The 27,140-nt window shown below is 28.8% G+C and overlaps 1 protein-coding gene and 3 non-coding genes across 4 annotated transcripts in view; all 4 read left to right on the top strand.

The window, feature by feature from the left end:
* The window catches only part of LOC107442117 (alpha-catulin), a 313,254-nt gene that overhangs the window by 218,137 nt on the left and 67,977 nt on the right, over positions 1–27,140 (top strand). The window contains exons 3-4 of the mRNA XM_087149981.1: positions 13,666–13,838; positions 18,817–18,936. Of these exons, the coding sequence (XP_087006107.1) occupies positions 13,666–13,838; positions 18,817–18,936 (293 nt within the window). The remainder of the gene's footprint in view (positions 1–13,665; positions 13,839–18,816; positions 18,937–27,140) is intronic.
* On the top strand, positions 605–676 carry TRNAP-AGG (transfer RNA proline (anticodon AGG)). The gene has a single exon. It is a non-coding gene; the product is annotated as a tRNA-Pro (tRNA).
* TRNAP-AGG (transfer RNA proline (anticodon AGG)) lies at positions 2,588–2,659 on the top strand. The gene has a single exon. It is a non-coding gene; the product is annotated as a tRNA-Pro (tRNA).
* On the top strand, positions 6,450–6,521 carry TRNAP-AGG (transfer RNA proline (anticodon AGG)). Its single transcript has one exon. It is a non-coding gene; the product is annotated as a tRNA-Pro (tRNA).

Here is a 27,140-nt window from a genome sequence, read left to right as displayed (position 1 = left end):
GGGTTCGAATCCCGCTCTGGGCATGGATGTTTCTCTCTCTTTTTGTGCTGTCCTCTGTTGTGTGTGTGTATGATGTGTGAATGTGGCCCACCCTATAAACGGGTTTGTGGAAGTGTGGCGTGGGCAATGTTGCTCGCCTCCGTGACTTTGGTTCACAGGTGCCCACTGGGTAACGCGAAATGAGGAACAATTCTGGCATAGTATAGGCAAAGATTCAAATTCAGTGCCTGCCATTGGAAAAAAAAAATTAACTTCATTCAACCTTCGTTTGCCTGAAAATCTTTATCATTCTCTAAATCTAGTTCTGTAACACGATTGTATATAGAAATGATTTATGAAATGAAAAAGACACCTTCTTTTTCCTTGAACACCTGGTTTTTAAATAAATAAATGTTGAATAAATTTATTTTATACTTGGGCATTATTTTAACTGTGCTCCTGCTTTCGAGGCACAGTCGCTAAGTCGTAAGAGAATTGTATACAGAAATGAATATGAAATTGAAATCTTTTTCTCCGAACATCTGGTTTTTAAGTAAATAACTGTTTTCAATCAATAAATCTATCTTATGTTTGACAATCTTTTTAACTGTGTTTATGCTTTCGTGGCACGGTGGTCTAGGGGTATGATTCTCGCTTAGGGTGCGAGAGGTCCCGGGTTCAATTCCCGGCCGTGCCCGGGAATTTTTTTTTAATCTTTAAAGCGAAAGTTTAATAAATTTTAGAAGTTACTTCATTATACTGCATATTCAAGAAAGTAACTATCATGAAGCGAAAGTGATTTCTTCAAGCAAAAATATTTTTTTAAGAAATCTATAAAGAAATGAAGGTTCATTGTATGCAATTAACAAAACATTAAAAAATAAAATGTAAAGTTAATAGTCTCATTAAGGAAATTGAGCTATTTGTAGTAGAAATGGTCTGACATAATGTAAAATATAGAACTAGAAGAAAATTAAGTCGTTTATTGCAAATTTCAAGCTCCTGAAGATTCTAAATGATAGTGATGATATGGCACAATTTTTAAAAGTTCTTTTCACACCTACAGACAACTAGTAAATGCTCTTTATAGTTTAATGGCAGTATTCTGAAATGAAACCATTCAAAGAATTTCGTTGAACAATACAAAAAAAAACTCTAAAAGTATAGTGATAATAAAATAAAGATTATGAATTACGAGTCATTTTTAATTTATGTAACAGGTAATTAGTTGCTTCAAACTTTAAAGTTGCATATTTCTTTATTAATTCAATTCGTCGGGTATAATCCTCATTATTAAATGCAATTTGCTTTACAGTAACCAAGAACCTTAAAAATATATGATAATTAAAAGCTGTGTCCTGAATTATTTTAAGAAAATAATATTTCTTCTTTAAAGATTTTATGTCTAATGATCAAATCAATATAAATGATTAACTCTCTTTCGTTTTTGGTACTGATTACACTCGAAGGGCTAAGGTTCAGTGGCTGCAGGTTACTAAGCCCCACAGTCAGCGCTGCAACTTATTCGTTTCTGTTGTTACTTATGCTACTTGCAAGATAGTTCAAAATCAAGGGACTTTTTTTTGCAACGGTGAGGTTCTTTTTTTTTTCAGTGGCACCATCTATGGCCAAAAGTACGATTATGGCCAAAAGTACGATCATCCACACACGTCACAGCCCGTTTTACAGGGCCAATCATGCACCATTCTTTCATCCACTGATAGTAATTTTGACCTGAACCAGAGAACGATCAGTCTTCAGTTCAGTACCGCCAGTGGTACTAATTTGTTATGGGAACTTGTAGGAGTTTGTGACATCGACAGATTTACCTTGCACCAGTCACTCCCGTTCTCACGAACACAAGCGCAACACCCTGCCAACCAGGCTATACCTGTCCATCCATCTTGATCGTTGTTACTACGAGTTCATTTTAAGAGGACGCTTTACCATGATTAAAACTTTTCATGACAAATTTCGTTTCACCTCCATCGGTATATTAAAGTTTAATGTTTTTAAGAAAATGATTTCAGATAAACATAGAATAAACCACAAAATTTCGGAAGTTTTCACTTTCTCAAAATGCATGCAAGTTTCTGCAGAGCAACTTTTCCACTGCGCAATCCTAATAATGCTGTCCTGTTTAGTTAATAATCCCAATGAAATGAAGTGGTAAAATATTATCTGATTAAAATATGCCTTGCTTTTTAATCAAGCAATGCTGCCATGATCTTTTTGCATTTTGTTATTTTGAAAAATTTCTTCCTACTTTTCAAACTTCATGGTTTACTCCAGGCTTGCCTAAACTCACATTTTTCTAAACTTTTAATTATTTATTTTGATAAAGGAGAATTCGACTAGAAGGATATCTTCCATGGTATAGCGTCCTATTAGTTGAAATTTAATTTTAACTTCTTTCAAGCTCTGTTATCATAGATAAACTGTATATCATTCATAATGAATTACTTCACTAAGAGAATTGTATACAGAAATATGAATATGAAATTGAAATCTTTTTTTCAGAACATCTGGTTTTTAAGTAAATAAATGTTTTGAATCAATAAATCTACCTTATATTCGACAACCTTTTTAACTGCGTTTGTGTTTCCGTGGCACGGTGGTCTAGGGGTATGATTCTCGCTTAGGGTGCGAGAGGTCCCGGGTTCAATTCCCGGCCGTGCCCAGGTTTTTTTTTAAATTTTAAAACGAAAATTTAATAAATTTGAGAAATTTCTTTAATAGACTGCATTATTCAGGAAGATAACTATCATGAAAGGAAAGTGGTTTCTTCAAGCAAAAATAATTCTTTAAGAAATCAATAAGGAAATGAATGTTCATTGAATACAATTAGCAAAACAAAACATTTGAAAATAAAATGTAAAATTAATGGTCTCATTAAAGAAATAGAACTATTTGTAATAGATGTGGTCTCAAACAATGTGAAATCTAGAACTGGAAGAAAATTAAATCGTTTATCACAAACTTCAAGATTCTGAAGATTCTGAATGATACTGATGATATGGCACAGTTTAAAAAATTTTTTTTCCCACCTACAGACAACTAGTAAGTGCTCTTCATAGTTTAATTACAGTATTCTGAAATTAAACCATTCAAGGAATTTTGTTAAACAATGTATAGACTCTGAAAGTATGGAGATAATAAAATAAATATTATGAATTACAAGCCATTTTGAATTCTTGTAACAGGCAATTAGTTGCTTCAAAATTCAGAGTTACAAATGTCTTTATTAATTCAATTCAGTGCGTATAATCTTCATTAGCAAATGCATTATGCGTTATAATGTATATATACTTAGTAAATGAAAACCTTTAAAATATTAAATAATTAAAAATAGCGTCCAGAATTATTTTAAGAAAATAATTATTTTTCTTCAAGGATTTTGTGTCTAATGATCGAATCAATGTAAATGATTAACTCTCGTTGATCAACACTCATTTTTAGGTATTGATTATGCTTGAGAGGCTAAGGTCTAGTGGCTACAGGTTACCATTCCCCGAAGGCAACGTTGCAATATATTCGTTGTTGTTGTTACTTATGCTACTTGCCTATACAAGCAAGGCTGCTCAAAATCGAAATAGTATTTTTTGGAAGGGAAAGTTTTTTTTCCAGAGGCATCATCTATGGCCAAAAGTATGAATTAATTCACACATGTCACAGCTCGATTTACCGGGCCAATCATACAACATTCATACACTGGTCGTAATGGTGACCTGCACCAGAAAACGATCAATATTTAATTCAGTGCCGCTGGAAGTACTGATTTGCAATGGGAAGTTGAAGGACTTTGTGACCTCGAAAGATTTAAATTGCACCAGTTACCATTTATTACACGGGTATTCTTCGGCATACAAAATTCGAACACCCGTTCTCACGAACACAAGCCCAACACCCTGCCAGACATGCTATACCGGTCCCTCCATCTTGTTCGTTGTTACTACGTTCATTTTAAGGAGGCCCTATACCATGATGAAATTTTTTCATGACAAGTTTCGTTTCACCTCCATCGGTATTTTATAATTTAATGTTTATAAGAAAATGATTTGAGAAAAACTAGAGTAAACCTCGAAATTTCAGATGCTTTCATCTTTTCAAAATGCAAGCAAGTTTTTCCAGAGCAACTTTTCCACTGCGTAATCCTTAATAATGCTGTTATGTTTAGTTAACAATGTCAAGGAAATGAAGTGGTTAAATATTATCTGATTAAAAACTTACCTCGCTTTTTATGCAAGTAATGCTGCCATGATTTGTTTGCAATTTGTCACTTTAAAAAATTTCTTCAATCATTTTAAACTTCATGGTTTACACTAATTACCTGATTTTCTCTCAACTTTAAATCATTTATGTTGATAAAAGAGAATTCTACTGGAAGGATATCTCCCGCGGTATAGCGCCCTCTATAGACACCAACTCCTTTCGCTTCCTCGCCAGAAATCAAAACTTTTAGGTGATATAATCTCTAGCATTTGCTTGTTTAAGGTGTCAATACTCTTTTTAAAAGGAAATTTGAAAAAAAATTAAAAACGTCACATCATACAGCAAGAGTTACTTGAAAAGATATATCAATTGTCGAACTTTCTACATTGAGTATTCCCGACCTGGTCAGTCTATCTTAGCGTTTCATCAATTCAGTAAAGCAATCTTGCAACGTTCATTGTGGACCAAAGGGGTCATGTCATGGTGGTAAAGGTTTCACAATTTCGTGACATGCAAGTACGCAATGTGTTCAATATTGCGTCATTGCGTACTTGCCGCCTTTACATTTCAGGCAACTTGTACCCATCGATCTGAAGCTGGGTGAGCTTGAAGCAGCTACTATGGATCAAACCCCAGATCTTCGCTATTAAAATCTAGTGACATCCGTTTAATGAGTCGATTGAATAAGTACCGAACATACTTGGGGACTCAATAACGGGGGTTCCCCGTTCGACTGACTACCCAATCGGAACATCTTTCCCTGCACCCTAGAGCCCATGGTCAAGAAAATTACGATGGACGTTATAGGAATTGGCTCTTCATGGGCTGTTGCACCACTGAGTTTAGTTTAGTTTTCTACTTTGATTTTGTAATTTGGAAACAAAGGTGTCTTCTGTAAGAAAAGCTATAATTTTAAATAAGTTTAATTTCTCTATTCAGGGTGGTACATTCAAACGGTGTCAAAAAACCCATTTGAGATATAAACAAATATTAAAGAAAAACTTTGTGTTTGTATTTACTGGTATAATATACCGAATTCAATACGAAAAGAGCAAAGTCAAAAGGAATTCAAAATTCCTTTCGAGTTTAAATCTTATATATAGCATTGCTACAGAGCAAAAATTTCCTCGGCTCAGCCGAGACTGAACCTGAGATTTCTTATGTTCGAAACGAGAATCATATTCCCTTTGATCTTCATGTCTACGTAAGAATGCTTTTTATTTGTCTTTTCAAACATTATAAAAACGGAAGCAAACAGTTTCATTTCTTACATGCTTGGGGGACAAGTGAAATACCCTTGTAAACCTTATTAATTTATGTGTGTAATACTTGCACAGTGTCATGGTAGTTACGGTATTTTACAGATTCCGAAAAAAAATTTAAATGAAATGACTTAAACTTGTTTTTAACTTGTTTTTTCCTTAACTTGTTTTTTTCCTTATTTCTGAGTGAAGTCCTTTCTGTGGGAGCCTTTCTCGAGACTGCTTATCAATAACTTTATCACTGCTGTAATATATGCAGCAATATAGGCAATATATACTGTATTTGATCCCATGTATTGATCCCATGTATATATACTGTATTTGATCAAATACAGTATGCAGCAATATATACTGTATTTGATCCCACTTGCTATATGGTTAACCGTATTAAAGTTTGCATGATTTTGTTCTACTTGCAACATAACTTTGGGCTGGTATCATTCCTGCAACGAATTCTTAAATGAAGAAAATATTTCCGATCGGAACTTTTAAAATATTTTTGCTATTTTAACTAATTAGTTTGACAACATAATAGATCTTTTTAAATTTTTTTCGATGAATAAAAAATATTATTGATTATTTATATAATGCGTGGAATTTTAACTGTAGATATTTTTATAGAAAAAAATCAGTTCTTCATTTATATAAACATGGTTAATATTATATTACATGATTTTGTTGAAAACTTTTCAGATGGACACTACATGCCGTTTACACATTAGGGCATTTTTGTAAGGTGCATAAAAACGATATTGAATGTAATTTATTTGTTGAAATTTAATTTTACCTTCACTGAAGCTCTGTTTTCATTGATAAATTGTACATAATTCATTATTGATAACGTTATTGCACTGTAACATGTTAGTAAGCAAAAAGCATTATGAAAAAGTCATCTTCTCTATCTTTGAGCACCTGGTTTCTAAATAAATAAATGCTGTGAGTCAACAAATTTATCTTGTACTTCATCATTCTTTTAACTGTAACTGTGTCCCCCGTGGCACGGTGGTCTAGGGGTATGATTCTCGCTTAGGGTGCGAGAGGTCCCGGGTTCAATTCCCGGCCGTGCCCGGATAGTTATTTTTTTTTGAACATTAAAATAGAAGTTCAATAAGTTTTATAAAGTTCTTTAGCAGATTGTATTATTCAAAAAAGAAACTATTGTAAAGCAAACTGATTTCTTTTCGCATTTTGTTCAAATAATTCTCTAAGAAAACTATAAGAAAATGCAGTTTTATTGAATACAATTTATAAAACAGGACATTGGAAAATAAATTTTCAAGTTAATTTTCCTGATCTCTACACATATTTTTAACGTGTATTTATACAATTAAAAATCTGAAAGGGAGAAAATGTTAATGCGAAAATTGGTGTTTTGGTATTTCCTTTTTGTTATTATTTATAATAATTAAATAAAAATGTAATAGTGTTACTGTACAATGCGTTAAGTTCAGCTTGGTGATATTTGATTCGCAGATTGCAAATGAGGTTATAATTATACTTTACATAGTTTACTTAGTTATATAGTTTATATAGTTATGAAGTTATAATTATAGAAATAATATGTTGCTGGTTATCTTGAAAATACTGCAGTAGATTATTAGGTAGATTAAATATGAAAATTACCATCTACTATATCTAGGTATTGTGCATGTGCCTTCCGCTGGAAGATGATAAATACGGCGATTTGAGTAAATCCCTAAAGTAGATAATAAAATAATTGTTTTGTGGGTGTTATTTCCCAAAGGTAGTAAAGGATTTGATCAAATCCCTAAGCTGTTTTAATCAAAAGATGAAATTATATTACTGAGATATATGGTAAATTTAATTAATCTTTTACTATTAATTACTGCTTATATTACCATCAATACCCGGCGTTAATTTTTAATTACATTCAAGTAAGTCAATTAAAGTGTATAATTTATCAGAATTTAACTCATTTACCGGTTATTATACGAGGGAAGTTGGTTAATGTAATAATGTTCAACGCATTTGGCTAGTTTAAATATTTTCAACTCATTTGTACTGAGCGTTCGCTGAGGTAGTTTTAACGCAAACAGCTGGACAATATAAGTTGTTTGTTTTCTTTGGATGTGGACGCCTACACTTTGAATGCGTTGTCCCTTTGTTGTGCAAATTCATTGTGCAAGAAGATTTTGATTTTAAGATTACTTTTTTAAAGGCAGTGTTGATTTTTCCGCGAAAATGTATACTGGACAGTGGAACTTAACCTTAAAAAAATATCAGTGTAAGGTGTAAAAGGCAGTAGCTCTCAACATAAAAAGAAGAAAAAAACAGCAAGGAAGGGTATACCAGGCAAATGCATATCGGGCAGTGGCACTTTATTACAAGAAATAAGGCATGTGGTGTAAGGTATACCCGACAAATGTAATGTCTTTTAAGGTTAAATGGCATTTGCCCTTAAAAGGATATTAACGTCATCATTAATCTTTTGTAACCATACTGAAATATATGGACTTAAGATTTCAAAAATCATCATTCATCAATAGATTTTTTTCCCCAATGAGCTGCACAATCGGTCTTGCCGATGAGCAGACCTAGTGCGTTCTCCAGAGGTGGTATCCACTCTTTCAGGACCACCACAATGGGTGAGATACCGTTGGTCATGTTAATTTGGACGTCTAGTTTCTGCCACACTAGAAGGCAGCACCGAGACTCTATTTGGATGTTAAAGTGCACTAGGAATTTAATTTTGCCGGAAATGCCAAGAGCCAGTAAGACATTCCAAGGATCTTTTACATGCTGCATAGTCATACGACATGGCCGCTGAAGATTTTCTACATCCCGAAAATCCGGTGTCCCCTACATCCTGGGATCGAACCCGCTCAATAGATGTGATAATATACAAAAAATGAAACTATTTGAACTTATAAATCTATTATTTTAAATTAAAACTTAGATAAAAACACACAAGTAATATTCTTTGAAACCTAAAGGTATTGTGGATTTCTCAAAAAGCCACTTGTTTGGTGTATAAATTAAATTTGTCACAATCTAAGCCTTCAAATGGGACACGCTTGTTTGTTTTGCATTGCATTGGTTTAAAGTCGTCACTGACAAAATTGAAGTTTTGAATGAGCTGAAATATAAATAAATTTTTTATCATACGAAGATTCTCTGAAATAAATTCATTGCACCCATTAAGTTATTTGCCTTGTAAACTTTATTCCATCCAAACCGATTCGTGTCTTGAGTAAATATAGATATTAAATCTCAAAGCTAAACTGCGTTCTACTTTGGCAGCATTGTTTTGGGTTGGCGCCAGTTGAAAAATGCACTTGTTGCCAACTGAGCTTCCCATTCGGAATATAATCTTATTGTCATAAATCTCAATGCATTTCGTTTTTGGCTATCATTCTTCTAAGTGTATCTTAAACAGTCTCTACAAACTGTCGTTTCAGATGTCGCCAACACTCTTTTTTCTTTGATTGTATTCGCCAATTCCTTCCTTCTAGGAAATGGAGCGTCTCCCTAAGAGCAAAAAGTCATTAATCTAATAGGAAGAATTGGTTTCGCATTCTTTTGATCTATATATTCTTCCATGGCTTAAAATATTAATAAAAAAATCTGCCTAAAGTTGGAATGTAACTTTATATTTAATATATTGACTTTTTCAAATCCTATTTACAACTATGCATGAACTGTAATTTTTTTAGACATTACATAAATTTAATTTTGGTAAAAATATAATCATTTATAATTCATAATAAGTAAATGATATAAGACTTTTTATTATATATTTGCTAATATTTTCAGTGTAGTAAAGTAATAACAAAATCTCTGCTTAAAATATTCGTTAAAACTTTAAAAAAATTAAATGATTTTGAGAGCTACGATTTATAAATAACTAAATTACATAATAAAAGACCTACTAATCAACCATGTTCATCTGTGAGCATGTTGTATGTTATGAGGCAATAAAAATACAAATATGCATGTAAAAAATTAAGCATTCTTTTTATACGATATTCATGTTTTATTCATTCAATTTTATTCAATTGATTTTATTCTTATATTCATTCGATTTTAAAATTACTTAATTAATACAAAATAAGTTTTTTGTGATTATAAATATAAATGCTCATATAAAGATGTGAATTCTCTTAAGGTAGCATAATGAAGAAAATATGCAAATTCTGTTAGGATAATAGGAACAAGAAAATAGGAAATGTTCTGTTAGGACACTATGCTTTAGAAAATAGGAAATATCCTGTTAAGATACGGTGATTAAGAAAATAGGAAAATTCAGTTTAAAGAATATATAAATTCTGCTAGCATATAAGGATTAGGAAAATTTAAATTTAGTAAAAAAAATATATTGCAGAATGCTAACATAAAGAAGAATCTTAGCTTAGTAAAAAAAATAAAAACTTGAATGAAATTTTTTTAATTTTTGAAAAGTCACTTTTTCGTTGGTTTGCTTAGGGTTATAAAATATGCAAAAGTACATTATTTACATCTCGGTGAAAAACTGTCACCAATTGAATGATGCATATTTTTATGAATTTTATAACTTTTTTTTAAAAAAAAATATTTCAGGTGTGTGTCCCTATTTCGTGAGACGCTGTAGGAAATATCTGTGAAAAAAACTACCTATCTTCTTCTGTGAGAAAAAAACCAACTTTCGAAATTGCAACGAATTTGTTAATAAACTCTAATTTATATAATTTTTATTTAAAACTGCAAATGTGAATTCGTGTATGGTACGCCTTATTCCATAGTAGCTACAATACAGGGATGCGGACTCAAAGTTTCTAGGTTCTATCCCGTCCACTGTCAAAGAATTTCTTTTTCACAATTCTTCTACTCTGATGACTATGCGAAACGAACACGCAATTCTCTCGATCCTCAACAGATGGCAGCACTACATTATTTCCCCCGCGTATGCGGTTATCCGTGATTCGCGAGCAAATCACCTGAATCTGAAACAAAGACCCAAATTGAATACAACTTTTATGAACATAAAGTTAATATACTGTCAGTGTGGCTGTACACTAAGAAAATTTGCGATTAGACCTGTATTTTTGTTGTTATGATAGCATTTACGAACATAAAATAATTTTTACGCTCAATGGCTGTAACACTTTTTGTCTATTACTGATAGTAATCTAACCTTGAGGTTTATTAGAGGGTATAATATATCCAGTTTGAAATTAAAACTTTGCTTCGATTTCATGAAACTCAAATTTCTTTTATCTATTTATTTATTTTCAATGGAGGAAAAAAATCTCTGAAAAACATCCTTTTACAAAATTTTATTTATCATTGGATACAAATATAAGATGATAAAGATACAAAGAGAACAATAGCTTAATTACCGTGAGTCTTACCAAAAGATGTGTTGAATTTACATCTAAGGAAACAAAGTTATTGTGATTTACGGCAAGACATTAACAGAAATCATAATTACTTCGACGTTTCTTGCAAAATATTCCCTCCAAGTTAATTATATTTGCAACAAATAATGTCTCTCTTTTGAAATTGCTAAAATCTTGGAACAGTTTTCCTTTTCAAAATGGAATTCTTCTTAAGACAGACATTAATTTTTGAAATAATTGTGGAGGGAAACATTAAAGAAATCCCTAAGGCAGCCAAAATTCATTGGAATGTTACTTAAAATAGAACAATTCGACTCTCGGAATGTAAAATATTAGGAAAATAAATGGGAAATAAGCGTAAATCTTGCTAAAAGTTCTTTAAATTTGTTTTCGTAGGAGCTTTGTTTTCTCTTAGATTCATATCTTAATTATGAATATTAGCTCTCAATGCACTTTTAAAACTAATCATTGATTTTATATTGATGTTTTAGTTGTAGATGTTACTTAATGTCTGGTTTTAATATTGATTTAATTTATCGTTTTTGCACTTATAACTACTATGTTACATCATGGTAGGTACGGGTAGTTTTCCACCATACTTATTTTATCAGTGTACTTGATCAAATTTAGAAAGACTATTATATTTAATTAGTTGAACAAGGTTTCTTTTTTAATTTAATGAAACTTTTTGGGAAAAAAATTTAAAAAAGGAAACATTTTAAAAAACGAAGCATTTTGAAACCTCACAACCTTCATACGTCTTAAATTTGCAGCGCTATTCTCGCCAATTTTCTATTAAAAGCTTCCTATTGAGGTGATTTCATGATTTATAATTTAAGCTAAGACTTATCTTAAATTTATTTGGTCTAACGATATCCCAATTAAATTTTTAAAAAAAACATTTCTGAAAAATTTGTAAGTTTTTCAAGTATTATTTGAATTAAATAATTTACTCAATAATTTTAAACTTGAACTACATATTGTCTTTAATTTTTCCTTTAACCACATTTTCTTGTATTCTAATTTAGTCAGTTTAAACTCAGTACTTATTGCTTGTGACAACGGGGCAATTTATACTAATAATAGAATATTTTTTAAATTGGTATTTATTTTTAAAATTTTTATAGTTGCTCAGTTATGTTTTCTTTCACCACTTCCTTTCTCTTTCCAAACGGGTTTTTCAATTTCGTCAGGTTCAGCTGTTTGACAAATAATAACTGTGGCATTTTGAAAAATTCAACGGCATCTGTCGTGACGTCATATCTTTTTGTGTTCGAGTTCTTAAATTTAATTGAACAAATCTTTAAAAATAGAATAAAGATACTTTAATACAGTTGTTCTTAAAAGTGACAGCTGCTAAGAACAGTTCGAGTTTTATATAAATAAAAATGAAAAGAATTTAAGTGGGTCTTTACAATTTTGTTTATTTGCATAGTGAAAAACAGATTGCATCAGAAACAAATCTTATGTTTTGAAAAACAATTAACTGATAAAAATAATATGGTTTAAAATATGTAAAACATAAAGTATTAGTTTTTTTGATAAGTTTTTTTTATGTTATTGGTATACCCATTCGACATTCTCGACATTTGTATGAGCTTATTTGCTTCGTATTGCTTACGTGTGATATTTGTATAAGTGTGCAAATGTCAGCAGTTGAAAATTTTTAGCAAATCAGTAAACATGTATTGGATTTTCGTGTTTTATTTATTATGACAGTTTTTATATAAGAGTGTTTTAAAAAATATGATTTACCAATGCTGTTTAACATAAACATAATTATTTTTTTTAAAAAAGTGCATAAATGTCTTTTTAAAGTATACTAGGAAGGATTTTTTTAAATTCTCTTATACTCATTTGATAATAATTACTAAAAACATGTCTCGAAATTTCATAGGTCTGAAAAACTTTTACTTTCATGGTTTGTAATAGTTTTTTACAAAGAGAAATGTACTGTTCCATTTTAAATTGGATTAAAAAAAATTGAAAATGAAAACATAACACTTTTATTTTAGATCAACTTTTTTAAGACCTTTAACAGGCATTTACTTTATTATAATTTTACAACGCTATCTTTAAGAAAAATAAAATTTAAAATGCATATATTTGAATTTTAAATAACCCGATTATAAAAATGTAAGGTACTTTACGATGCTATTAAACTTGGTATAGTAACAGACAAATACTTTATTATAATTTTACAACTATGTCTTTAAAAAAAATAAATTTAAAATGTATATATTTGAATTTTAAATACCTAGATTATGAAAATGTAAGGTACTTTACGACGCTATTAAACTTGGTATAGTAACAGACAAATATTTTATTATAATTTTACAACTATGTCTTTAAAAAAAATAAAATTTGAAATGCATATATTTGAATTTTAAATACCTCGATTATAATAATGCAAGGTACTTTATGACGCTGTTAAACTTGGTATAGTAACAGACAAATACTTTATTATAATTTTAAACTATGTCTTTAAAAAAAATAAAATTTGAAATGCATATATTTGAATTTTAAATACCTCGATTATAATAATGCAAGGTACTTTACGACGCTGTTAAACTTGGTATAGTTACAGACAAATACTTTATTATGATTTTACAACTATGTCTTTGAAAAAAATAAATTTAAAATTTATATATTTGAATTTTTACAACTTCCATTAGGGTATTTTTAGGTATTTCATGACACCATTCAACTTGGTGCATCCCATGATGGATTTGCGTTCTTACGTTTTTAATAAAACATGATATGATTTCATTGCTATTGCAAGTTTTTTTTTTGATGATTGTAATGCACTTCTTTATGTAACTTAGAATAATTAGTACTATTAATGACCATTCCTACATTGTTCATTGTTATGTTAGGTTCTATGATCGAGCACCTGTGTGAAGTGCAGCATGACGACGGAGGACAACTGAGACCTTATGCTGACAAGCATCATTTAGCTAGAGCTGCAAGAGCTTTACTTTCGTCAGTCACCAGGGTTCTCTTACTAGCAGACACTGTCGTCGTCAAGCAACTACTCAGTAAAGACAGGGTAAGGGACAGTACTTACACCAATCCCTAAGATAAACTAGAACTTACTAAAATTTTAATTCAAGTGTGACTTGCTAATCACGTCAATAATTCTGCATGCAGGGTGTTCCAATTATACCTTAATAAGTACTTAAAACTAGAAATTGAAAATTATAAAAAGGGCACTTCAAGCTTCACCAAATACATTAAAATTTTTAAACACAAAATCTTCTAAATATACTACAAAATAGAACTTACATAAAAGGTACTTGAAATTATACTAATCCCGTTAGTACTTTTGTATACAGAATGACTCACAAATAAAGCTACAACTTATAAAAACATTACTTCTAGTGTCAGTAATCAAGTTAGTACTTTTGTATACAGAATTATCCGCAAATACTACAAACTAAAACCTACAAAATTGGTACTTCAAGTGTCACTAATCGCATTAGAATTTTTGTATACAGAATGATTCACAAATAAAGCTACAACTAACAAAAACATACTTCCAGTGTCAATAATCACGTTAGTACTTTTGTATACAGAAAGATTTACAAATACTTCAAACTACAACTTACAAATCGGGTACTTCAAGTGTCACTAATGACGTTATTATTTCTAGTGTAAAGAATGATTCACAAATAAAGCAACAACTTACAAAAACATTACTTTCAGTGTCAGTAATCAAGTTAGTACTTTTGTATACAGAGTGATCCGCAAATACTACAAACTAAAACCTACAAAATTGGTACTTCAAGTGTCACTAATCGCATTAGAATTTTTGTATACAGAATGATTCACAAATAAAGCTACAACTAACAAAAACATACTTCCAGTGTCAATAATCACGTTAGTACTTTTGTATACAGAAAGATTTACAAATACTTCAAACTACAACTTACAAAACGGGTACTTCAAGTGTCACTAGTGACGTTAGTATTTCTTGTATAAAGAATAATTCACAAATAAAGCAACAACTTACAAAAACGTTACTTCCAGCGTCAATAATCACGTTAGTACTTTTGTATACAGAATGATCCACAAATACTACGAACTACAACTTACAAAACATGTACTTCAAAAGTCACTATAATCACTTTAGTACTTTTGTATAGAGCATGATCCACAAATACTACAAACTAAAACCAAGAAATATTTCAAGTGTTATTTATCACGTTAACACTTTTGTATGAAGAATGTTCTATAAATAACTCTTTATAGAAAAATTTTTTACAACATTTTTAAAAAAGTAAGTAAAAGAAGTAAAATATCTTTAGTGACTCATTTTTTACACTTAAATAAAAGAGAAATAATTTGTAAAAAAATACTAACAAATCAATAATAGGGTCTATAATATTGAAGCTTATGTAGATAGAGATAAATAAAAGTAATATTCATTGGTTAAACTGCAAAAAAATTAGTATATCTAATCACCAAAATGAGGAAACCACTTTACAGTTAAAATAATATTAGAAAGAATAAATTTGGAAATTTTTTTACTGTTAATTATTTTATTTTTTTATGAACAATTAATTAGTTGATACTAAAAAAACATACTTAAAACTTTACGTTTCAATTTTTCAGCTCAAAACCTTGTTGCTATAAATTTATATTAAAATATATCGGAATATTAAGATTAATATACATCGAAAAAGTTTGCAGGAAAAATATTTTATTATTCTTACCACTATCCGTAGTTGCTTATGCAGAAGCAAATATTTGGCTCCATTAATGAGAGATACAACTGTGTAAAATGTGAATAAAATTTTAAAAAAATAGGATAATATAAAAACAAGGAATGAGGTTTTAACAATAATTTAAGCACATAAATTAACTTCTAGTATTAACAGAAACAGAGGATCTTGAATAAATTAGTTTTTTTTTTGTTCCAGTTGTTGATTTTCTAAGAATAATGATGGAAAAGCAAGCTTATATATCATTAAAAATTGAATATGTATGCATAAACTTTGAATGTATTACGTGTTTTAACATTGCGGAACCATTATTTTCGAACAAAGAGTCTAAAGATAAAAGTATTTTTTTACGAAATTAGCCTGCAACACTTTAATGCTTCGAAGAGAAGAAACTTTTTAAGTTGCTCTTTGATTTATCGCCAACAGATGCTTTTAGTTGTCATTAATTATTTACAATACTGAATCTGTCATGGAACTATTTGATGTAAAAAAAAGATATTAATTTCTTACAAACTTCTTTTAAAATCCTTTTCGAGGGGATGAAAGTTATTTTAATTTGACTTTTGAATGAAATATTCAGTTGCCATACTTTAAATTTATATCTTTTTTTTTTTTAGTTCGAAGGTCATGTAATAAAATTTTTCCTTTACGCCATGTAAGAAACTAAAGAACTAATTGGAACAAGGTTTAGTAAGGCTTTTAAGAAAAATAAGGTACCTCGGGGGAAATCTCATATTTTAGTCTTTTTTTATCTGTTCAACGTTAATTTAAATTATTTCGCTAACCTCTCTGTTAGGGGGAAAGTACTAAGGGTCGATCTTTAACTTTCTTTTTATTATTACTATTTTCCTTAGAAGAAGGTTCATAAAGACCCAACCTAAGAAGGTTCATAAAGCATTCGAAAAAAAAGTAGGGGATAACCTTAGAAGAATTTTCTTTTAACAATATATTAAGCATTTTAAACTAACTGTCAGAGATTGCAGAACTGCCTAATTAGAAGCTTGTAAATAAAAAATTAAGAACTGCTTCATATTTAATTCTTCACGCATTCTATTTTTGCAAATGAAAAGAACTTTTTAAAATCGCTTTTATTTATTTATACCTAAAAAATAGAATTAGCAAAACAAATTCTTGATAATTTGCGAGAATGTAAACTTGTGTGATTGATCTTATATTAATGGTTCAGATGTTTACTATACATCTGAAAAATTCATTGAATTCGAGATACATGATACTATGCAAATTATATAGTGCTACGTCCCTTCTATTCACACTTTAGGGTGCTATAGTAACTATATACATATTTAGTTCAGTACCATAACACTCTCACACATATACACTGCATATAAATACATTTAAAGCTAGTATACTGTGCTAGAAATTTCTAGGAAAAAAATGGTTAAATAATAATTTATTTAATTGTTATTTTACAATATTCCAACAAAGCAGTCAAATAACCTTAAATAAGATGGTAATCAAACTGTTAACTGTGAGACAACCCGTTTATTAACGGGACATATACGGTTAAATATCTATGGTTAGAAAACAAGAATTTTTTCGCACTAATTAAACCCACATAATGAAACCACTTAGTTCTTTACTACAGTACACGTATTATAGCGAAAAGGGCGGCTAATCTGTCAGTCTCATGATCGCAAGAACTGGGTTTCGAATCCCAGAGTTGACCCCATTACGTAACGAAAGTATCCAGCGAAATTTCTTCTTTTTTTTCGATTTTGAAACCATGTTAGTTCGAAATGGTTGAAAAACCGTAAAATGTTGTTTTCATGGTTTTATAACTATATTAGTTGTAAACGGTTTAAAAACAGTAAAGGTAAAAAATGTTCTTAACCTTAAAATTTGCGGTTAATTGGATGGAAAAACTGCTGCCGGCTATTTTACCGTAATTTCAGAATCAAAATTCTAACCGTGTATAAAAACTGAGTTGTAATACCTATCCGAATTCGGCGTTGAAAAACTCTAAGAAAATTAGCGCTATTTCAAATTAATATCGAATCGAGCATTCATATACGCTTAAAAAGGTGTCGCTAAATCTGAACTCCAATAAATAAGAAAGCTTTCCAAGATCAGATGCATTAAATTCTTTTTACTCCCAAGAACACTAACTTTGGCGCATTTTGGATTTCGGCAGTAGTTTGTTCCCGTCGAATGAGATAAAGCGAGAGTTATTTATTTTCCCTCACCCCGGTACACAATAAGTACTTTAATAAAAGTTCGTTTTTAAAATATATATATATATATAACATATATATATATATATATATATATATATATATATATATATATATATATATATATATATATATATATATATATATATATATATATATATATATATATATATATATATATATATATATATATATATATATATATCTGTTAACTGTATAAAATAGTTTTAAAATATCTCATTTCTATCCGTTTTGGGTACCGTTTGAGTACCTTTGGCAGGTATTGGAAAAAAGTGTGAAAGTACTGAATTATGCACAGCACTAGCCGAGGTTTAGAAAATAATTCCTGTGAAATGTTTTGTTTTTTAAACATGATGAATCTATACTTTGTCATGTGACGGCCGTTATCAAGATAACATGAGAACCAATTGGTTACTAACTTGTTTATCTTTCTGTGGCACAACAAGTGTTTTAAGTGGGGGACTCATAATATTTTTGTAGAATTTCTAGAATGAAAACCCAAACATTCAATCAAAAAATTTTATTCAGTCTGTGTGATTAAAATTTCTCCAACTCTATATGAACCATTCAGAAGAAGAATACATAAAACTTGAATGAAGGGAGATGGTTTCAACAAAAATTGTTAAAAATTCCTAAATAAAATTTTAATGATTTCTAAAAAGAAATCATTAAAATTTCAAAATGTTGGGCTTCCTGCTTACAAATGCTTCAAAACAATTAAAATTCAGTGAAATTCTAAAAATGCAAAGTATACAGTTTTAAACTAATTAATTCCATTTCATTTAATTCAATTACTTCCTTTCATTCATTTTCAATTAATTCTAATATTCCATTCACTTATTTCAATTGATTCCAATATTCTATTTATTAATTTTCAATTCATTCCAATTGACGGTTTTTTGTTAAAATGTAATAGAAAAACTTCCTCCAGTGAAGTCTTTAACATGCACTAAAAATTCAATGAAAATAAACTGACAATTCTTTAAATTATCATAAATATTATTTAGCAAAGCAACGTTTGATTACTGTGTTTTTCGCATGTCAGTTTACATTACATAATACAAATTTGAATTTGTTTTATTACTCTTAGGTATCGATTAGCCTGAATCGGCTGGAAAACGTGGCCAATTTTACAGAATTTGTCAAAGCTTTCAGCCAGTTTGGGACGGAAATGGTTGAAATGGCGAATTTGATGAGCAGATGCCAAAACGTGAGTTCCTCTTTTCAAAATTACAGAAAGGATTTGGGGCAATATAATGATAAGTCACAATTTCAAACTGTTTAAGAAAGTAGGGAAACTTTTTTGTTCACTGTGCCTACCATGAAATAAATTTTTATATGCATTGTGTGGTTATAAAATGGATATACCAGAAACTTGTGAAGAATTAATCAGGAAACAGTACTAGGCAATAGTTACATATAAAAGTATCAACTTTAGTGTGACTTATCTCTAGATTGCTCCAAGTCCTTTATTTTCAATGTTTCTTATTACGTGAAAGAAGAGAGATACTAAAGAAGAGAGTACTAAGCAATAGTTACATGTAAAGGTACCAATTTTAGTGTGACTTATCTCTCAATTGCTCTAAGTCCTATATTTTTAATGTTTCTTATTAAGTGTAAGAAGAGAGATAAAAAAATAATGCCATATTTAGAATCCTAATCTCAGAAAACTGCTGGATTAAATTACATAAAATTAAGATAAAAAATTCTGATTTCAACTTTTGTCACAAATAAAAATTTTGGATGACTTTTGTTGTTTTGTCTGCAATTTTAACAGCTTTTACTACAAATATAGCATCATTTATTTTATCCCTTTATCATTGACAAAATTAATATTTCAGAAGTATTCCGCTTTTAATTTGGATACCTTTTCTATGGATGCAATACAATTCGAACCATAGTAAAATATATTTTGAAATTACTATTCCATAAAACTTTTTGCAACCAGTTGTGTATACTATTTTACTTTGAAATGAAGCATATTCCAATTTTTGGCTTTAGTTACTGATTTAGATTGCTACATTTTCAGTAGGCAGGAAAGTAAATTGACATTGAATTGACTGGACTACTATCATTTCATCTATTTCTGTAATAGTAAATGTTGATCGCAATCAGTTGTTTGTACTATTTTACTTTAAAATGAAACATATTCCAATCTTTGGCTTTAGTTACTGATTTAGATTGCTACATTTTCAGTAGGCAGGAAAGTAAATTGACATTGAATTGACTGGACTACTATCATTTCATCTATTTCTGTAATAGTAAATGTTGATCGCAATCAGTTGTTTGTACTATTTTACTTTAAAATGAAACATATTCCAATCTTTGGCTTTAGTTACTGATTTAGATTGCTACATTTTCAGTAGGCAGGAAAGGAAATTGAAATCACCTTAGATATATCTATGCTGGCTAGAAAGATTTTTAATGGAACAAGGAGGCGGGTTACATTTATTCTGTATTATTTTAAAGAATATCACAATGTATGTTTTTTTTTTAATTTTCGTATAAACAATATAAAAAATCTATCCTCAATAAAAAGTTCCTTTAAAATTTGCGCTAATTTTTGTTTTTCCCGTCCATAGGAAAATTTTATTTTTTCCTCGCAATGACCTATGTTTTTTTTCTTCGAAATATTTAAAATATATGTGTTATGATATTAGTACATTAACTGTGAAGCGGTGTGATTTTGTGACAATTTATTAGGTTTTATTGCACATATCTTGCACAAATTTAACTCACTATACCATAAATATTAACCTTTTTTTTGTTCTCTAAATGAAAACATGTGATTCAGTATAAGCACAAAAAGATTTATTCATATATCAAATTAAAATACTCCATTTAGGACCGTCTTTGTAGGAAAAAAAGCTGTTTAGCTTCGAATAAATTATCGTGAGCAGAATGGATATAGACGAAAAACTCGCATTCGAAAGCATCTAGATCTTCGAATCTTCGGGAAGGTATAGAAGACTTTTGTCTCCAAAATTTTTGGCGAAGTCGCCAAGATCGCCGAGAGTTGCAGTGGCCTCACTGTCAATGAGAGTGAATTTCTTTTGGCTGAATGTTCTTATTAGGTGCTTTTAAAATACGTAAAATTGCCAAATAAAAAAGCGGCTTCTTGGGAAAATGGTGCAGGGAAAACAAAACAGAATAAATGATTCTTTATGTTAGGAGAAAATCGTATTTTCATTTAACATGATTTTTCGAAATTCTTTCACCGAAGAAAATAAAAAATCCAGAGTTTAAGTGATTCACACGTGAAGAAAAGATATAATTTCAATTTATATATATCATCTTGCTGCGACTAATTATCTGGGCATTGGCACGGACAAATAACTGTAATATTTTAAATGTTATTGAACTTTTTTAAAAATCGTCAATTTGGCAACATTTTTCCACCTATACGAGAATTATCAAAGTGAAGTCTTTCTCTTTTTCTATTGCCCTGAGGGTACCAATCAGAAATTTGTTTTATATTAAATTATTCCTGTTTACGTAGAACATGAACAATTCTTTTGCATTTATGTTTTATAGTTTCCAGATCAATCGGTTTCTGTTTCGCTTTTCCAAGGATTACAAATTTTATAAAATCGCATGATACGCAAGATTCTTCTTAAACAATTGTTAATAAGCATTTAAAGTTTTTTCCTGCGATTTTTGTTGCGGTGTCATATCTCAGATCTATGGTTGGTCTGAAATTTTCAGACTAATATCTCTGCTTTAGCTATCGCTTTTTGCTACTTAACTTAAGAAAAAGCAGAAAAAAAGAAACAAAAAACATGGAAGGCACAAAATCGCTTTGCCACGTCATCTGGTATAAAGTCACCTTTTTCTTACAGCGTACTTATTTGATTTGAATATAAATTATACTACTTGCGGTGTGCTAATAGTGTTCGATCAACTATTTTCCCTTTTAACCACATACAAATTTTAATTATAAAACTTTTTTTCTTCATATTTCTATTTAAATTACTGCTGAAAACCTCTTCTAAATTTATTACGGCTGAACTTTTTCTTTAGAATTTCTCGCTTCCTAAAAAAAGGGAAAAATCTTTTTAAAAAAAATAAGGATGAGATTTTATAAGACTTCAGGCTTCTCTTAAAACGTTCTAACAATTGCGTTAGTCTAATTTTACGCTAGAAAAAAAGACCCATTCCCTCTCGACGCAAACACAATTTAATTAAGTTACTGAGGAGGTACTTTTATTTTCTATTGTATGCAACCGCTTTTCATTAGGTTCGAACAACAGAAAAAACAGAAAATAAAAAAATAGCCATTTTATTCTTTCATCCGTACTTTCTCTTCACCTCAGCACTGCCCTTTCTGTAACCAACATTTTGAAATAAACATATAGGTCAATTCTCAATCAGTTTAGCTGTTTTATTTTTCGTTCAAGAAAACTACGTGCTTCAGTAGGTTAGTAGGTAGGTTTAAAAAAATAAATTGTTCCGTTATATATCCATAATTTACAATTTTGATTACTAGTTTATGTGCATATATATATATATATATATATATATATATATATATATATATATATATATATATATATATATATATATATATATATATATATATATATATATATATATATATATATATATATATATATATATATATATATATATATATATATATATATATATATATATATATATATATATATATATATATATATATATATATATATATATAGTTCAAGTTCAAAAAGAAGATAAAACAAAGGAAAATTATAGACATATGCAAAAGGGGGGGGGAAATAATAATTAATGAGAAAAATAACAAACGACTGATCAAAAAGAAGAAGAAAAAGGATAAATTTTTTTTTAAAAAAAAAGGAAAGTAAAAGATATAATCTTTTCATCAGCCCACACGATTATATACGCAAAAAAGAGTGTTTTCTGATATTGTATCAATATAGCCAAGGCAAAAATATTAATACAATAGTGTGAGGAGCACTCAAAAATTTTTTTTTACAAAAATTACAACAAATAAAATATAACATAATAAGTAAAAATAATACATGTAAAAACAGAAAATAAAATAAAATAAAACGAAAAAACAGTATAAAACAAAACAAAACAAAAACTATAAAGTGAGAAGCGAAATCAGATGTACTTACACGAAAGGGAAATTTTTCAAGAATGATTTAAAAATATTTTCTCAACAAGATTGCCAGATTACAAAATATGAAAAAAAAAACGCAAATTGAGTGTAACTAGAGTAATTTAAAGTGCCGTTCTAACTGCATTGCTGAAGTGATTTGTTATGCTGTGCATTGATTTGTTAGTTACCAAGGATGGGCCCGAAATGGATGTGCGCAAGGTAATATTATACTGGATAATATGTATATACTAGTGGGCTGCGCCCCCTGCTCGCTAACACTCGCCAATCCCCGAAAATTGCTATGCAATCTTATATGGTTTGCTTCGCAAACCAAGCTCTCCTCGCTCGCTACTAACTTAGGTACATTGCAAAGACACAAAGTTCTAAGAATTCAAAACAATCATTCAAATCCATATAACAAAATTTTTTTTTAAAAATATTACATCTTTTTAGTAAATACTAAGTCATTAAAATAAATTTGAATTCAAATAAATGACATGCAATTCGTTAAACCTATTAGAAATGTGCTATAGTAAAAAATCTTAAAGCGTAACAGCACGACTGAGACTCATTTTTCAATTTTTTTGTCGTATGCCTGTTTAGGCAGAGGGGGGTACGATAGTTCATGTTTTTCAGTGGCGCCATCTATGGCCAAGAATTTCATTTTTCAATGAATAACTAATAACAATTATAAAACAAATAAATTCGAGATATTAATAAAAAATCGTCAAATAAATTCGCAATATATAAATTCGTGAAAAAAAGCGCTTTCGACAAAATACTAAAATAGAGATCTATCGACAAAGACTACTCACTTCTGCCTAGCTTAACGTTATTTCAGTTTCCGTTTTTAAAAGCGCTATTTGTTGTGCCACCTCAGCTAGATTTGGCATGTGACATTTTTAGCGGCAATCATTGGTCGTTTTTTTACAAAAATTGCAACAATTGAAACAGAACACAAAAAGTAAAAATAAGTAAAAATAACATGTAAAAACAAAAAAGAAAATAAAATAAAAAGAAGAAAACAGTATAAAAATGAACTATAAAGCGAGTAGCGAAATCAGATCAACTTACATGGACGGCAATTTTTCAAGAATGATTTAAAAATGTTTAAGAAAGATTCTTTTTTTCTTAACTTTCTTCGTGTTTTCTTGTATTTATATATATATATATATATATATATATATATATATATATATATATATATATATATATATATATATATATATATATATATATATATATATATATATATATATATATATATATATATATATATATATATATATATATATATATATATATATATATATATATATATATATATATATATATATATATATATATATATATATATATATATATATATATATATATATATATATATATATATATAATAAATAAATAAATACAAGAAAACATTAAGAAAGTTAAGAAAAACAATAAGTTTCATTTATTGCGCTTAAGCTGCAAGTAAACAGCACTCATTAGATAAGTTCAAAATGAAGAATAAAAACAAAGAAAAATTATAGACATGTGAAAAAAAGGGGGTGGGAAATAATAAGTAAAAAAAATAAACAACATTTTATTTAAAAAAAAAAAATGAAATGTTAATTAAAAAAACCGGAAAAGAAAAAGATATAATCTTTTCTTCAGCCCACACGATTATATCCGCAAAACAGATTGCTTTCTGATATTGTATCAATAAATCACATGTCTATAATTTTTCTTTGTTTTTATTCTTCATTTTGACTTTTGAATGAAATATTTTTTGAATATATATATATATATATATATATATATATATATATATATATATATATATATATATATATATATATATATATATATATATATATATATATATATATATATATATATATATATATATATATATATACATATATATATACATATATATATATATATATATATATATATATATATATATATATATATATATATATATATATATATATATATATATATATATATATATATATATATATAAAGAATGAAGACGAAAGAAGAGACTTTTAAGAAAAAATATATTCTTCAATATTAAAAAATAAATAACAATAGAAAATTGAAACATTGAAGATTTTCGTGTCCTAAAAATATTTATGCATTATTTAAAAAAATATTACATTTTTTCCTCCAGATAAATTGTCATAAAATATGTCATATAATCAATATTAACTTCCATATTTTTGTAAATTTTTGACAGTTATTTATTAAATGCTGTCCTTGTAATTAAGTAAATTTTACTTTTGAAGCATCCCTCCCTAAATGCATGCCGAAGCATAATTTATCGACAAACTGCCAGATTTCATCCGATTATTGATCTGGTTGATAGTTTTATTGAATAAAGAGTCAATATTCAGTAGCATTTTATTCTACTTATCCCCTTGATATTCTGGAAATCAGAGTTATTCTAGTGTCTCAACCGAAAGTAGCAAATTTGATTGATTAATGAATCTAATTGAAATACCAGACTTAAAATTTCACAAAAATAAACTGTTTTTAATTGGTTGATTTAAAGGCTGCTTGTTCATAGAAGAATTTGACATTAAAAATAGCAGAAGCATCTAAGTATAATAGCTGGGCAATCCTCAATGAAAACTCCTATTATGTGCCAAACCCCTGAAAAAGCAAGTGTGGCTAGTTTTGACTGTTAACTGGACATGACTGTCTGAGGTCTCTCCTCTTTTTTAACGGCGTAACAGATTCACCGGACAATTATCTTTGTAACTCCGGTCTTACAGTGAGTGTTGAGCATTTAGACGTGTGCCCTGCACTACTGATCTTTAATTGTACAGTTGAAAAATACAAGAGAGAACGTGCACTAATGTCATAGGTGCTATTGTTTGTAATAGTGTGCGGCATTTGTAAAATAAATATTACCTTAAATATAGTGTTAAATTAGCCTCTGCGTTATTGTGTTTTAAAAAAAAATTTCGTGTGTTTGAAATTTGATTTCTCGTGAACTATATAAAAAACTTACGAAGTTTTGTTTGGTTCTTGTGGGGTTGAAAGATTGAATATGTACAAACCAAATACAAAATTTATTATAGACGTTCCATCTTTATAAAAGAATAAAATAAATATTCCACAAAACAAAATATTTTTTCTTCGCATTTATCATGGAGTAATAGCTTAAAACTTGTGATAAGACAATTTACCACAAAAAAGAAATATAAAAAATATTGTATTATTTTTTTAATTGAAATGGAAATAAATTGCAAAACAAATTATACTTATTGGAACTGTATGCAGAAGTAAAGGTAAAAAATATTCAGATGTAGTAGCAAAATATAATTTTAAGAAAGTGATTATTGTTTTGTTAATTTCTCACCAATAAGGTAATTCGACATGAAATTTAACCAACTACACATATCGTATAAAAAATAGGAAATCGACATGGACTGCTGTATACATTATTCCACAAATTCATTACAGAAAAAAACATTCCACAAATAAACTCATTCTTTGCTAATTAATCTCTTTATCATAAAAGCAAAACAGTTACGGGATTTTGGCGTTGTGGAAGATTTCTGCAACTTTTTCGACGTTTTACTAATGAGTTTTTCGCCAAGTGTAATTAAATCTCTAAGTGAAAAGAAACGCAAATGGCGAAAAACATATTCAATGGTTTGAGGAAGTTTTTTATTCTAATTTTCTTGATTCGAATTCATAAATTAAAATATGGGTATCTAATGAAAAGTGTCCAAAATAAATACCTTAATTATCCTCGTAAAAAGGAAAGGAAATTTGAATTTCTCTTAGAGCCATGTGAGCATTAAATAATTATAATTAATGCGAAAAGAATGTAAAGTTATTTTGGAAATATGTGATATAAAATAGTTATATTACCGTTTTTGATTTAAAACATTTGCTGAACAGTTGAGTTTAGGAATTTTTTAATAACATTTATTTTATGAGAGCTAATTTGCACACGGTTCTGTGTTAATTGCAATTTTATTGTTTACCAATTCAAAACCCAACACTTTCACTAGATTAATAAATAATTACGAAAGAAAAGCATCTTAGCTTAACATATAATATTTTTTTAGTTCCAGTTGTCTTGATGAAATGAGGTTTGTGACATAAAATAATTATTTCAGAGTTTATTTTGATTGGTTAAATTAGTTTCAGTAATTAAATACGGGATTTGAGTAGGTATTCAAATTCTTTTCAGGGAAAGTTTAACGACTGAATAGTTTTACAAATATTCATTTCTTAAAGTTATGAGTTTCATAAAATTAATTTTATGAGACTTGTGAAAGTTTGAACCCTTTATAATTATT

The sequence above is a fragment of the Parasteatoda tepidariorum genome, chromosome 8 (genome assembly GCF_982258835.1).
Source record: "Parasteatoda tepidariorum strain Cologne lab strain chromosome 8, Ptep-v5.0, whole genome shotgun sequence".
NCBI classification, from domain to species: Eukaryota; Metazoa; Arthropoda; class Arachnida; order Araneae; family Theridiidae; genus Parasteatoda; species Parasteatoda tepidariorum.
Note: the sequence above shows the minus strand (reverse complement) of the source record. Positions and strands in the feature narration are given on the sequence as shown.